A 16,136-nucleotide genomic window follows, 5' to 3' on the forward strand; every position below is an offset into this window, starting at 1 on the left:
AAAGAGCTGGAAAAACTCTGCAGCAAAAATGGCTGCACTCACTAGCTGATTCAACTACGACGAGAGACCGCGGGAAAACGCGCCGAAGCCGCAAGTAGGATTAATCACCCACCAGAAACTCATCCAGTCTGGTTCTCACCTCGCAGAGCCTGGTTCCCGCTGCTGAAATAGCGAATGCTACAAGTGTAGTCCGGGTCTTCACATTATGCAGCCTCTGGCCCGGAAGGACCTCATAAACTTTGAAATACACACTGTCAGAATTTATTATTTCCAGGTTTTTTAATCGTGAAAGCAGTACTATTTTGGATATGTTAGAGCATGGACATTGTTCAGTACTAGTGTTTCCTCGCAAATAACTTAACTACAACGAACATTTGCAACTCTTTTATTTTATTCAATTTTGTCAATTTACCAATCCGTGAACAGGTCCCTTTAATTACGTTTCGTTTTTTGTAAACACGCCAGTTGCTTCCCCTATATTATTATTATATACAAACTGGATTTTCCAAAGTGGAATCCCGGTTGTTGTTTTAAAAAAATTATATCAGATACATAAAGTATATCAATAAATAAATTATATCTTATATCATCTTATGTCATTTACAAAAATGCGAGTAACCACTTTGTTTATTGATGATTTATGAAAAAAAGAATCGATAATTTTCGAAGATTGATTGATACATTGTTTTTTTCTGGGGGATCCCATTTCATAATTTATGTTATTGGGTCAAGACGGCGTCAACAAGAAGATTAGTGGTGAAAAAAAGATGGCGGTAAGAACTTCGAATTGCAGACTTTTTTTAAAGTATAAAGCAGATCAGTTTTAATTAAATAACCATGTTTTGGAATATGCATGAAACAGAAATACAAATGAAGTTATTTGAACCTAAATGCTTTCAGGCAGAGGTCCGGGTGAAACACAAAAGACATAAGAGGTACGTTAAGGGCTTCTTTTAAGACAGTCGTTTCCGCATTCGCTGTTGATGTGAAATTTATGACAAAGTTTTGTTAACATTCAAGGTGTGTGCTCAGTTACCTATAACACGAGTAAAGGAGAGATTGGCCAATATTAATTCATTGTGTAAATATTTTGCCCCATGACGTGTTTGAATAGATAAATAGCAATAATATTGATGTAACAAGTTTGTTTAAATTGGAACATGTATAATTTCACCGAACTCGTTGTTTAATTTCTCACATTTAAATTGCAGGGCTTTTCACCTTTATATAACAGGGGCCGAAATTCGGCCCCTTCCCAATTGAAAATAAGGTCATTTATTCCCATAATTGATAGAGGAATTTCCCAAATTGTAAAACAAAATAATTTCTTTTTTTACTTAGACATATTGGGCATCTCCCAAATTGAAAGCAATGAGCTCTAATATGATTAAGAATGCACAACAATGTGTCTTTTAATACTTCTGCACAATGAAAAAGACCCTGTTTAAAAAACTTTTAAAAACACGGTCTTCCCAAAATGAGCAGTTATCGCGCATGAAATTCCCAATTTGAAAGGCTTTGGCCTCTTCCCAATTTTCTGATGAAAAGCCCTGAATTGATATTATCAAAATCTAACGTTAACACATCGCAAATTTATTTCACAGTATCAGTCCGACGTCATAAATGGTTCATGTTATAAAATATCGCCCCCTTGGTGCAAAAAGGTACCATGTGACATTGAAGTTAGAAGGCACATTGTACCTTTTTCTCCAATGGGGCTATATATACATGCATATGCTATAATGCATATGTATAACATCCCAATAAGGCATTCTCAAAACGCAAGGTATACAATGACAGTATGATTCTTTTGAGCAGCACAATAATAATGTAATTTTGTGTGGGGTTAAGTATCACCTACAAGAGAGAGTGGCTTCTCCTATGAAAATGTCAAGCATATTTCATATTAATTGATTTATGTATGCATTGAATCATGTTCATGTCTTTAAACTTGTAACTTGTTTCACCTCTTAACATAAAGATCAGGCACACATTTCTTGAAGGTAAGACTTTTGGAATAGTGTAATTATTAAAATGATGTTTAATCACTATTATACAACAATATATTCTGCAGTGTGTGTCCTTTAACTCATGATGTAACGAGTATGTTGGTATTTTGTTTTCGTAAAAATGAATGTAGAAGATTAAGGAGCGTTTCCATTAAAAAAAAAATTATTTAAAGGAAAATGTATTTCAGATATATAAAAGGTAAGGTTACTCTTAAATATGTTCTTTATCATCTTGCACCACATACCCGAATATTAAACATTTTGTTGTATAACACCAACAACAAGTTGTTGTGTTTTACCAGCGATACTAAGCTCCCTGTAGTAATCTCTATCATTTACATACATGTTTCTCATAATATCGACCCTATAGGTTTGTTAATATGCGAATGTGCTTACTCTATAAAAAGTTCCTTAATGGAAATACGAAACATTCGTTCATGTGATTCTTAAAATAGTTTACTTTTTGTCACAAATAAGCGACTTATAACACATTTGATTAACCTTTATGTGTTACGTTATTTAAATAATCATAACATCAGCCTGGGTTAAACATGACATATTTTCCAATAAAAACCGGAAATCATGAAAACGGTCATCGTAATAGTCATTAATAAACAGCAAATAAATTAAAACTTCTAAAATTACACAAACATAAAATGTTTTATTCGTATTTATGAGTTTTCGTTCAACTCATGATACAAGAGAAGGGCATATGCTATGAGAATAAGGGATAGTAGCTGGTGTTATTGTTTTTTTTTATATTGTTTTGTTACCTCTTCCTCGATCAATTAAATAAGTTGTTTCAACACACAAAAATATGCCACTAAGTCATTTTCCTTTTTTTTTCAAATCTCTCATAAAGTTTCTGCTATATATAAGTACTGGATTTTCCTCGTTTAAAAATAGCCTTCTAAAAATAGCCTTAGATTACGCAAGCAGAATATGACAAGGTTGGGTTTAAGTCATGAACTAATCAAAGCGCTTAAGGCATTAACATGGTTATCTATTGCACAGCTCATTTTCAAAGTAAAGTTTTTGCTTTTTAAATCGCAAGTTAAAAATATGCACAACACACATTTTAATATTTTACATTATGATTACATATTATTTTATTGAGAGTGTGTCGACAGGCAGATGTCGAGATGTGTGTGCACTGTTAACCAACCCATCGATGTTATCAGTAAGACCATTTTTACCGTAACTTTTTTGTTTTGCTATTTTGTTGTTAGTCCATAAAACATATTGTTAAAGGGGCCGTCTAACTGATTTCACGTGTTGGTAAATTGACAAAATTAAAAAAAGGTGTTTCAGATTCGCAAATTTTCTTTTTAGTTATGATATTTTTGAGGAAATGGAATTAACATGCTGATAAATATGTATTATATGCATCTTTTGATGATTTGAAAACCTGAAAATCATAATGCGTCGTGCGACGCAAAACGATTGAATAATTTGGAAAGTTCTGTTGTTGTCGTTTTATTTTGGGATACTACGAGGATTGCTTATAAAGGTAAACAATACATTCGCTTTAAGCAAGCGCATGGACGGTCGAGTGGTCTAGGCGGAAGACTTTTTACTCCAGGACTCCAGGGGTCAGTGGTTCGAGCCCTGTTGAGGGTTGCTTTTTTTCCTTTTTTAAATTGTATTCTTGTTTTTTTTTTACTGGAGATTTTTAGTTCAAATGTTTAAATTTATTAATATAAAGCATTTAATGACAAGCTTCAATACATGCCAAAATCTGTTGGACGGCCCCTTTAACATTGTATGTTAATTTGTGAATTAATGTTGTTGCAGAACTGAAATCCATGACATACTTTTATTCAGCAGTTCTTCTTTGTTCATTGAATCGTAGTGGTCTCTAGCTACGGTTCTGACAACATGGTATTAACACCAGCTTTTCGCAAACGAACAACTAGAAACTAGCATTAATTTAATAAATCGATAAAAAAATATGAATTATATAAATTTGTTCTTTCGCATGCATGTTTCTCCTAAATCAAAAGCTAATTTATCCATTAAAGATTTCTCGGTCGAAATTCATCGAAAACATGTTAAATGTGTCAAATTATTTCGAACCATATTTTCTTTAACCAAAACAATCATTGAAGATGTACTAAATAAAAAGCCCAATGCAATCGTTAAATAAATATGTGTCTGTATATTTTATGAATCTACCGTACGTTTTTATAACTTCAATTTGATAACTGCAATAATGTCACGTTAGCTGTTAAACACATACTTCATAGTATTCGAATATAAGTTAATATAATAATAAATCGCTTTCCTTATTGTGACTTTTTGCCGTTGTCAACAGTGTTTCCGTGACATAACGACGGTAATTTAACCTACTTGTGCACTAATCTGGGTATGCTTTTTTATATCTGTATTTAAAACTCATGCACATAACAGATAACTGATCAATTAGACTACATGTAAGATTATGCTTACCTTAGAAGATATAGCTTAAAGACCAAATCTCACACATCCTGCTGATTCTAAAATTCGAACCCGCTTACCACGGATTTATAGGCTGATCAGGGATGGAAATATGTTCAAAATCACTGCTGTAAAGTGTTTCTCCTGATACGCATGAGAAAAGTTTATCGAGTAATATCGGGCAACGCTTTACGCACATGTATTTAGCTAGAAACCGCTTAAATATCGGGTTTCGAGACACGAGCTTTATAATATATTATTTATTTAAAGTGTGATTGATACACGAATTAATATGGTCCATACAGTAACATAACCCACATTGTTATACATTTGATGTCATAATCTCAAAATGAGTGGACTTTAAGGAATGAAATCGTATAGCAATTACAAAGATGATACGCTAGCCATGCTGTGGATTTAGACAGAAACAAGGATATATCTTTGCTTTCAATGTATCTTCTTTCAAGGCGTTAAAAACTTATAAATTGCATTTGTGACAAGTAGGTTCACAGTCAAGTTCTGTGTAATAAATAAAAATAAAACTGTTTTCCGCTAAATAACTTGCATTCAGATTGAAGTTTTTCACTGAAATTTCGTGTACTGAAATAAACTGTTACTAAAGGAGCTCAAGGTTGCTGACATGCAAACATATTTTGGTTTTGCACACTTGTTCAAATTAATACCTATAATGACGAAAAACCTGGTTTCGTTGTGTTGTCGTGTTTCTTGATTTATTTTAACATGCTTAATATTCTAGAACCACACGGTGTTTAATATAGCAAAACAGAACACTAATACATGTGTATCCAAGTTTTAAAATACATGTGTATCAAATAAAATATGTACCGTTGTATAAGTAAATGCGTAAAATGTCAGTTAAAACTAAGATACAGTTTTGCATGAATACATTTCATTAAAAACGTTAAGTGATTAATAAGCAAAAGCATTTTATTATGTGCTACATAGGTCAGTGTTATATTATTTTTTTTGTTCAATATGTTTAAACACACAGAACTATTTGTATCGACATTTTATGCCTGTTTTTCAGCGAAGATGACGAAGAAGAATGCCGCCAAAGCAAATCTTTGAAAACTGACGGAAATTCCAGTTATACGACGTGTGGTAATTTCGACTTTAAATCGTCAAAAGAGGGATAAAACAAAAAATAATTAATGATAAAATGTTACATAAATGGTCAATTCTATCAACAACTAACATCTTAAAACGAGCCATCGTTACTTTAAGCAAAGCTTAATCAAATCATGACATGTAGCAATATACAGGATATGTACTGTCGATGTGATTTAGCCTCAATCAGATGACAGGTATACTGTCGATGTGATTGTAGCCTCAATCGGAGGAAATTAAATCTGTCGATGTGATTGTAGCCTCAATCGGAGGAAATTTATAGACTCTACTGAAATGATTGTTATATGTAACATTAAGTCATTATCGGATCATATACTATCACATGTTTTGTACTATTTCATTATGTAGTGTCTGTTACTTTACACGAATACACGACTGTATTTGTAATGCGGCACACGTAATGTTATAATGATACCGACATATTACCCTAGTACATGTTACATTCAACAAGTAATTCCTTGATACCGAAAGGATAAATATCAACAACATAAACTCATTCCAAAAGAGACCATTTCACGAAATCAGATATAGCCACTTATTTTGATCTAGAACAGATTTATCCATTTGTCATAAACCCTACGCTGCCAATTAGTTTGTTTTAAAATCAGATTCTCCTTATAAAGCGTCGGCTACAAATGACAACCCAGCTACACCGGATTTAAAAATCCAAACTCCGGCTTACACCGATTCTGGTTATGGAAGTGTCGCGACATCTTCGACAAAGCTTCCTGCGTCAAATGCATCTAGCACTTCAGGTTTGACATGTTTGTAATATAGTATTTGTCGTTTAAAAAAAGTTCTGTACACTTTAAAGATATACGTATTTGTATTTATTGTAATTAAAAATGTGTATATATTGGCCGGGAATAAATTGAAGTTCCCTGCTTCAACGAGTTTATATTTAACGGGTTTTACTAACAGCATATATTACTTTGTTAACGTTTTGTTTTATTGCGCTGTTTAAATGCGATAACAATCTGACGCGGAAAACGCGTCCTCGGTTATATTTGTAGATATAAAAAAACACATCAATTCGCATGTACACGTACATAAAGTAATTACAGGTATATTATGAGTTATAACTACAGGTGAATGTGGAACACCTTTGGCGGTTAATCTGGCCCCTAATTCGACATGTAAAGTGAAGAAGGTATTTTTATGCTTATATGTTTTAAAAGAAGAGATCATAGACAACTTTGTATCAGTATTTATATAAACATTAAAGTACGCGTTTTTGTTCTTATTAATTATATAAAAATATAAATTTATTAGTCTCGCCATTACTTTTTATTTTTTAAACGCACTATTTGTAGTTTCTGTTTGATGAAATATTAATGTTTGATATACACGTATTTTTGTATTTTTAGAGAATTTTATGCAAGTTTGGACCCTCTCATTTAAAAAAGTTTCTGCAACGCAATTTCATTCGCCTCAAAGATGAGGTAAATCCAAAGGAAATCGCAGATTATCTGCTTGAGGATGGTGTAATTTCTGTCGGAGACAATGAATATATCAATGAAGTAAACAGACGACGTCAACAAGTTGATATTTTAATAAAAGCAATAGTAAAATCAAAGGTGATAAACGATGTAAATACTACAAAGAAAGTATTAGAAGCGTTTGAAAAAACTGGTCAAGAACATCTTTTCAAGGACTTTGACGATGACATACGTAAGTATTTCCGTTAAGATTCTTTGCTCTATTTGTATGCTTTGTATATACGAGAGTATATACGTACGTAGTATCGCTGAACTCAAACACTTTTACTCAAGTGTTATCGGAGTCTCACGAACATTTTAACATTTTAAGAGACATACTACATGTTATATTTTATACTACATACTACAATGGTCCATTGTTTGCTTAACAATACGTTGACTTCTTTTGTTTTATAAATTATATTCATTAACCTCTTTTATTTCCAGCAATTAAAAGTCATCCTTTCAAATAATTGAACCGTTTTTAAAACTGTGTATTGAATGAAATGACTGACACAAAGAACGTTGTTATGCACTTGTAGGTATTAATTTGTGATACCAACTAGAACAATCAAACAGTTTTCGCAAAGCCCTTAACATTCATGACGAAATGTTGTCTATTTCAGCCGATGATGTGAAGCTTCCAAAAAAAGTAATAAAACAATTGACAGAGAAAGACGTAAGGCGCGTTATCACAAGTAATTGGGCTCTGCTGAAAGAGGAAATTGATCCTCTATCAGTTATTGACAGTCTTCTCGAACGAAGGGTTTTAGAATTTGATGAGCACGAGAACATCCTTACAATAGACTACAAAAAGGATAAAATGACTTGTTTGTGCAAATATATTTTGGATAAGCCTATAGTGGCTTTCTGGCATTTTTGCCAAGTTCTTAAAAACTCCACTTACACTGTAATTGGAAAGCAGCTTCTTAAGGAAGGAAATGATACAATATCAGGTAAACAGAAATTTGAAGAGTATATTAATGCAAACATCAAATAAATGTTTAATCTTTCAATTTATTTATATGCGTTTATTTCGAACTCAACATGTGAGGAAATGAATCAAGTAGTGACAGAAATATGGCAAACATTAACAGTGATTCATAAGCAATTTATTATTTTAGACCACCCTTTATCACCGGAAGAAATGGATCTACAACTAACAGATCCATTTTCCAGCACCACAAATGACATTTCCAATACAGGTAAAAGATTATCAGTTGTTTTTATTTGAATGTTGGTAACTGATAACATGTATATCGCACTGTCCAGTTAGGCCAGTTCTCACAACGGCGACCCGGGTTTAGTCCCACATCCTTGCACATGTTTGGTAGGTGGTCATTATACCGCAAATGTAAGGTTCCCTACGGGTACTCCGGTTCCCTCACCCCTCGCGTACACACAGCCCAAGACCACACACACATTGAGAATCTATCAGTAAAAAATATATAGCTGGAAATTTGACGCTAGTATTAAGAGGTTGACAAACTTTCTTCATTGTAGTAGTTCATAAGAAACGATTTCTTGAGAGCACTTTAGGTCCTCACAAAAATGCAGTATCTTGTGCGGGAGGACCTTATCAACTTCTTAATAAGCACAGCAACTCTATTGATTTTTATCACAATTTTAGGTCACTCTTTGACGGAAATCCACTTTAATCTTGGTTCTAAGGAGGTAGAGAGGATGATCGTCGATGATTACGAATCTTCCGGAGCTCAGAGTGACCTTAGTCCAAAGGTAAATATTCATTTTTTAGTTGTTAATTCTACCAACAGCCTCTTAATATCTTAACCAATCGATCCGTCCATCAAAATATTGTATAAGTCAATCATAATTCCATTACTTCCATACTTCTGAATATTTGTTATTTTATTTTTAGTTTGATTATGTCATACACTGTACTTGCAATCTAGTAATGATATGTCTTTAAGTTGGAAGGGTACCAACAACCGGTAAGAGTATATCGCATTGTTCATATGAGATCTAACTATATCTTTCAGGCCATGGAAATCGGCTATGACGTTGAAGGTGTCTCTTTCTCGTCGATTAAAATCAAACTGAAATGTTTGACTGAGCAGTCACATCTGAATTTGATTAGAAGATCAGAACATTCCCTTTTGTATATTAAAAAGATATTAAAAACAATAATTACACAAGAACATTTAAAAAAAATGAGAGAAGAGACAATTAAGCAGATTGACTTTAAAGTGTTAATATATCCGCCACAAAAAGGAGAAGGTAAAAACAGTCAAAATTATCCTGAACATCTTAAATGTAAATTGTATTAGATTCGTGAATTCTGAAGTAAAAAACACATTATAAAACTTATTGTATTTGAGCACTTATGAGAATATTTTATTTTTTAGCGAGATGTTTATGCAAACTCAAGAAAGAAGATGTTGTAAAACACTTCTCATTGATAGAAAAAAGAATCGCTAAAGTTGGAGAAATAGTTGAACAAATATGTCAATCACTTCTGGTGGATGATAGGGAACAGAAGAAATGGTTGGACTCTAAGAATGACGTAGATGCATTTCTACGACTGATTATCAACGGCGAAGACAGTCTAGTTTGTTTATTGGAAAAACTACTACGAAGTACTGATCAGATAGAACTACTAGAAATGATCACTGCTAGAGCTGAAACTAGTAAGACAGATAAGAGGAAAACTGGTCTCTTTTGTCAACACAAATGTGTTATTTTGATTTAATTGAAAAACAACGTTTTCTTAAATTGTCTTCATCTTAAAACAGAAATAATAAGTTGTGTAAGAAGATCTAAAAATTCCCTATATGGTTATTGTTGTTAATTTCTTTTGTTTTAGAAACAACACCGGAGATAACTGCTGACGATATTAAACAGCATAGACATCAACTTGTGGATGAAATCGAACCAAGAAAGTTCGTGGATATGCTACGTGAAATCCCTAACTCCGATGATATTGTAGATACAGTAATGAGGACAGAAATACCAAGACTCAAACGTAGCAAGGCATTGGTGACGTTCATTCTTAAGACTAAGTCAGAGAAGATATTCCAACAAGAACTCGAGAAGCAACAGATGTTTTACTTGACCAAGTTGCTAACATCTAGCATAGGTATTGTTGACCTAAGATATATTATGAATAATTATTATTATTTTTCAAGAACACAATATGTTTGTTAATTTTCCAATCTTTGTTAAATTTACATGTAATTATTTTCGGTGTTGACAAAGTTGTCAGGTTTAATATGTTTCTACAGGTTCACTACAGGACTTGAAAGAAGCAGTCGTTGCTTCACTCGATGACATAACGGAAAATATAGAACCTGCTCGGTTCAAAAAGTATCTCGTTATAAAACCTGATATGTGCGGGAAAGAATTTAAAAACATCTGCCGGCATACTGCACGGAAAAGAAGAGCTTTTGCATTAATGGAAAAAATTATTCATGGTCCAGATATTTTAATAAGACGATTTATAAACGGTCTTAATGAGCTTGACTATGGAGGAATATCGAAATTAATACAAGAGCGCGCAGGTTTGTATAATACTTTTTACTAACATACTTGTACCATTGTTATAAAAAAATAGGATTTTATTTCAACCATTGTATATTAGAGTTTGAACTATTTATACGGCTGTTATGAACGCGGCCTCCTTTACTTAACTTAACTACAACTTGTTTCCAATGACATATTCGGTTACATTTCAGAAACGTACAAAGAATGCGCTAGACTTCATGAAACAACGATTAAAGAAAAGATGGTAATCTTTAGAGGAAGGTTTGACATCAACTACGAGACGTGCGGTACATTCTCAGATTATATAAATAAAACATGAATTATAAATGTTCGCGCTTTGTCTTATTTGTAGAATCATTTAAGTTATTTTTCCGGACCCTTACCATGGCTGTTGTATATTTGCTGTCTTTTTTAGCTTACCTGATTGCTCAGGTGAACTTTTGTGACCGGTCTTTGTCCGTCGTGTGTCCGTCCGTCCGTTAACATTTGCTCGTTAAGACTCTAGAGGCTACATTTCTTGTCCCATCTTCATGAAACTTGGTCAGATGCTTTGTCCCAATGAAATATCGGCCGAGTTCGAAACTAGGTTGTGCCGGGTCAAAAACTAGGTTACTAGGTCAAAAAAAGAAAAACCTTGTAAACACGGTAGAAGTCACATTTCATGCCCAATCTTCATGTAACTTTGTCAAAATGTTTGTCTTAATGATATCTTGGTTGAGTTGAAAAGTGGTTCCGATCCGTTGAAAAACATGGCCGCCAGTGGGCAGGGCAGTTTTCCTTTTTTGGCTATAGAGAAACCTTGTAAACACTCTAGAAGTCACAATTTTTGCCCAATCATCATGAAAATTGGTCAAAACATTGGTTCAATTGATGTCTCGGACGCGTTAGAAAATGGTCGAGATCGGTGGAAAAACATGGCCGCCAGTAGTCGGGGAATTTTTCTCTTTATGTATATCGTGGCAGTTTTCCCTATTTGGCTATAGAGAAACCTTGTAAACACTCTAGAAGTCACAATTTTTGCCCAATCATCATGAAAGTTGGTCAAATCATTGGTTTTATTGATATTTCTGACGAGTTTGAAAATGGTCGGGATCGGTGAAAAAACATGGCCGCCAGTGGGCGGGGCATTTTTCTCTATATGTATATAGTGAAAACATGTGAACACAGTAGAAGTCACATTTTTGGCCCAATTTTCATGAAATTTGCTCAGAACATTTGTTTCCTAGATACGAGAGTTGAGTTAAAAAATGGTTCCGGTCAGTTGAATAACATGGCTGCTGGGTGGGGGAAGTTTTCTCATTATGCCCCCACCCCTTTCGAAGAAGAGGGGGTACATTGTTTTGCTCATGTCGGTCCGTCCGTCCACCAGATGGTTTCCGGATGATGACTCAAGAGCGCTTATGCCAAGGATCATGAAACTTCATAGGTACATTGATCATGACTCGCAGATGACCCCTATTGATTTTAAGGTCACTAGGTCAAAGGTCAAGGTCACGATGACCCGAAATAGTAAAATGGTTTCCGGATGATAACTCAAAAACGCTTATGCCTAGTATCATGAAACATCATAGATATATTGATCATGACTCGCAGATAACCCCTATTGATTTTCAGGTCACTAGGTCAAAGGTCAAGGTCACGATGACCCGAAATAGTAAAATGGTTTTCAGATGATAACTCAAGAATGCTTAGGCCTAGGATCATGAAACTTCATAGGTACATTGATCATAACTCGTAGATGACCCCTATTGATTTTCAGGTCACTAGGTCAAAGGTCAAGGTCATGATGACCCGAAATAGTAAAATGGTTTCCGGATGATAACTCAAGAATGCTTAGGCCTAGGATCATGAAACTTCATAGGTACATTGATCATGACTCGTAGATGACCCCTCTTGATTTTCATGTCACTAGGTCAAAGGTCAAGGTCAAGGTGATCCGAAAAAGTAAAATGGTTTCCAGATGATAACTCAAGAACGCTTATGCCAAGGATCATGAAACTTCATAGATACATTGATCATGACTCGCAGATGACCCCTATTGATTTTAAGGTCACTAGATCAAAGGTTTAGGTCAAGGTGACCTGAAATAGTAAAATGGTTTCTGGATGATAACTCTAGAACGCTTATGCCTAGGTTCATGAAACTTCATAGGTGTATTGATCATGACTCGCAGATGACCCCTATTGATTGTCAGGTCACTAGGTCAAAGGTCAATGTCACAGTGCCAAAAACGTATTAACACAATGGCTGTCAAGGTCACGGTGACTCAACTTAGAAAAAAGGTTTCCGGATGATAACTCAAGAATGCTTACGCTTAGGATCATGAAACTTCATAGGTACATTGATCATGACTCGCAGATGGAATAATGATGAAACTTGACCAGGATGTTTGTCTGGACAATATCTCGGTCAAGTTTGAATTTGGTAAAGATTGAATGAACCGACTCCTCTCAGGTGAGCGAACTAGGACCATCTTGGCCCTCTTGTTTTCATTTTACTTTGAGTAATATTAAAAAAGGTATAATACTCGTGCAATTTAAAGTGAATGCTTCATAAATGTGTATAATGTGAATGGTTTTGACTGAATTAACCAGATGGAGGAATGTCGTTGCTATCTCCAGCTTAATTGGTGTGTTTTTACGCTATGCCTATCTACTAGAAATTAAAAATAAACGTTTGGAGTGAATCAATAATATGTTGTTTTAAACAGGTAAAGATTCCGAAACGCAGTTAGAGGTTTACCTGAACCTACATAATCTAATGTCCGAATTTTGCGAAGAATCTGCTGATGATGAGAATGATACGAGTAAAGACCCTGTAAAAGACGCAAGAATATCTGCATGGGTCATCCAGCAGCATGCATTTATTCAGCAGGAGAGCATTGCTGCAGATATGGAAGGTACATTGTATACACACTTACCAGATGTGTACTTTTTACAATAGTGTCAATTCTTCTTAAAGTATGCTTTAAGTGCAGAGTGCATAAACTATGTAATTCTCTGGTTGAAAAAGCACAATTATTAAGTAAACAGTAGATTGTTTTAAAGTTTTCAATTGCTTTGTTACATTTATTTTTGGTAAACGCAGTTCTTACGTCGACAACCCAAGTCAAACACATATAAAATGCATACCATATAATCCAAACAATTGAATTTTAAGACGATAAACAGAACAACAAGGAGTTTGAAGATCCGGTAGCAGATGTTCAAGAAGGCATTTCTCACTCCGCCATCGCCCAAAACTTGCAGCCATGTGGAATATCAGAGGAGACAAGGACAACAGTAAGCTCGCAGGCACCTACAACCAACGTAAGCAGTCCCCTGTCGTCACAATACGAAGATATAACGCCACCCAGCTCACCTGTACAATATCAAAATACCAGGGCATACAAGAGAAGACACTCTTTGCTGGATGAAGAAGAATGTTCAAGTCGCTCCTCTGGGTCCCCTGAAGAGCGTCATTTAAATACAACACCGAACCGGAACATACGGCCATCAAGCAGTAGCATTAGTCAGTCTTCTATGTATTCAAGTTTAACAATGGCCTTTTTAAAACCATTCAGGACCATGTCAAACAAGAAAAAAAGTTACATCTAAACGGTTTCTGCTTAACATTATACTTGTTAACATAGTGTTGTTGTTTGTTTCTTCATTTTTGGCTTGGCGGAACTATATGTAATTATTTTAAGATTTTAATGTTCATGTTGTTGTAACATGTATCTTCTGAATTTAATTCTCTTGTAATTTGGTAATTCGTCGGGTTCAGTCTTTGGTAAAGTCGTTAACGACTTGTCTCTCTTTTGTATATATGACCATATAAACTTAAGGCTGTAAACTCAAAAGTATGTGTTCCTTACTAGATTATATCATGATATTGTCATTAAGGCGTCGGTTAGATAATCATTGTGTCTCTGTTTAATTACTTGTTGTTATCAGAATCCATATATGAACATTAAGCTTCGGAATAACCTTGGCCCGCCTCTCTTTCATGACTTGCTCCAATAACTTAAGCCCAACAAGACGGAGAACAGATACGCAATGCCTGTCTCGCAATATAAACGACGTTCTTGAATTCTGCCTAAATCAATTAATGCATAAACTTGTTCATAATACATTAATCGGTAAATTAAATTATTCATTTTTTTAAAGTTGTACTTTTTGTATATTTACACTATTGGTATTTGTATATACATTTTATTAATTCTTCTTAAATGTATATGTATATCATGTGTCATAGTTAGTTCAACTGTTTCAATTTTGATATCATGGTTCGCTTATGTTTCCCATTTTGTTCAGAGGTCGATATCAAAATATGTGTATTGATACTGTTTTATTCATTCATACTTAACATACATCTTTTTGCCAAGTCACTTTACATATTCAAATGAATTACGCCCATGTAATCAATTCGCTTTGTTTGAGTATTAATCTTACATCATGACATATTTTTATGCAAAATACATGTTTTGGAAATTGAGATGGAAGTATTCGGCATGAACAAAATTGTATTAACAAGATACGTTTGTGAAACACTAGGTCTCCCATATATTTGACCTTTGACCTTAAAGGATGACCTTGACCTTAACCCTTTACCACTCAAAATGTGCAGCTCCATGAGATACGAATGCATGCCAAATATCATGTTGCTATCTTCAATATTGCAAAAGTAATGGCCAATGGGGTTCATAAAAAATTTAAATTATATAGAATGAAACAAAACTATGAAGTTGATCTCCACATAACATTTATTTAATGTGATAATGTTTTACAAGATTTTTCAGATTTAAGTTTGTTTGTGCCTTATTTTGTGCACCTATTCTTTGTATTTGTATATATGAATATTTACTTTATTTTAGAAACGTTTTAAAATGTTTCCATTTAGCATAGATAATACTGGTTTGCCCTTTTTTGTATTGTCTTGTTATGTATTTTGTAATTAACATTTGATGAATGTTTCAGGTTCAGTTGATTGAGCGTTGGGCTACAAAGCCCTATTCTATTCCCTGCCCGACCACATAACTTGCGTAACTTTTGATCATGGAATATTTTCTTAGGCCTTGTCCCCCCTCCCTCTGATTCAAGGGCAGTTGTCAGTTATTGGCATAATTATGTGCACTAATTACTGGTAAACCAGCTCATGGAGGATAGTCTTATTAGGTCAATTGACTGCCGAGATACAGCTGAAATACTGTTTAAAATGGAGAACAATCCAACTAAAAATTAACTTTTGTATGTATATATATATGTCCTTCTAACTGCCACACACTTCTTCTTAAAATAAATATGTATATAATGTGTCATAGTTATTTCAACTTTGTAATTATTTACATCATGGTTCGCTCATGTTTCCCATTTAAGTCAGAATTTAAAATCAAACCCTGTGTACCAATACTGCTTTATTTAATAATATGTTGAATATAATTATTTTAATTTTGTTTTCCTCATCACTGTATATATCCAAATGAATTACTCCCATGTGAGCAAATCACTGTATTTGGAAATCAATCTTACAGCATGAACAGCAAACACATGACATATTTTTTATGCAAAAATACAAGTTTGCC

General features: G+C 34.0%; 2 protein-coding genes across 4 annotated transcripts in view; both read left to right on the plus strand.

Annotated features, from left to right (window-relative positions):
* The window catches only part of LOC127881098 (45 kDa calcium-binding protein-like), an 85,511-nt gene extending 72,915 nt beyond the window's left edge, over positions 1 to 12,596 (plus strand). Inside the window, exon 10 of the transcript XR_008049894.1 lies at positions 12,580 to 12,596. The gene's annotated coding sequence lies outside the window, so the exon portion shown is untranslated. The remainder of the gene's footprint in view (positions 1 to 12,579) is intronic.
* LOC127881091 (uncharacterized) lies at positions 653 to 15,073 on the plus strand. 3 transcript variants are annotated; one of them, XM_052428779.1, is made up of 16 exons: positions 653 to 773; positions 901 to 935; positions 5,494 to 5,567; positions 6,203 to 6,358; positions 6,683 to 6,744; positions 6,962 to 7,265; positions 7,699 to 8,028; positions 8,197 to 8,277; positions 8,703 to 8,809; positions 9,073 to 9,310; positions 9,439 to 9,720; positions 9,897 to 10,169; positions 10,315 to 10,590; positions 10,765 to 10,860; positions 13,284 to 13,472; positions 13,733 to 15,073. In XM_052428779.1, the coding sequence occupies exons 1-16, from the start codon at positions 717 to 719 to the stop codon at positions 14,167 to 14,169; spliced, it is 2,997 nt and encodes a 998-aa protein (XP_052284739.1). In that variant the 5' UTR covers positions 653 to 716; the 3' UTR covers positions 14,170 to 15,073. The 3 variants fall into 3 exon arrangements, with proteins under 3 accessions (XP_052284739.1, XP_052284741.1, XP_052284740.1); XM_052428781.1 differs by having other exon boundaries at positions 6,218 to 6,358; XM_052428780.1 differs by having other exon boundaries at positions 656 to 773; positions 6,203 to 6,349.
* The last annotated feature ends 1,063 nt before the right edge of the window (positions 15,074 to 16,136 follow it).

Source organism: Dreissena polymorpha, chromosome 5, assembly GCF_020536995.1.
Source record: "Dreissena polymorpha isolate Duluth1 chromosome 5, UMN_Dpol_1.0, whole genome shotgun sequence".
Taxonomy (NCBI): domain Eukaryota; kingdom Metazoa; phylum Mollusca; class Bivalvia; order Myida; family Dreissenidae; genus Dreissena; species Dreissena polymorpha.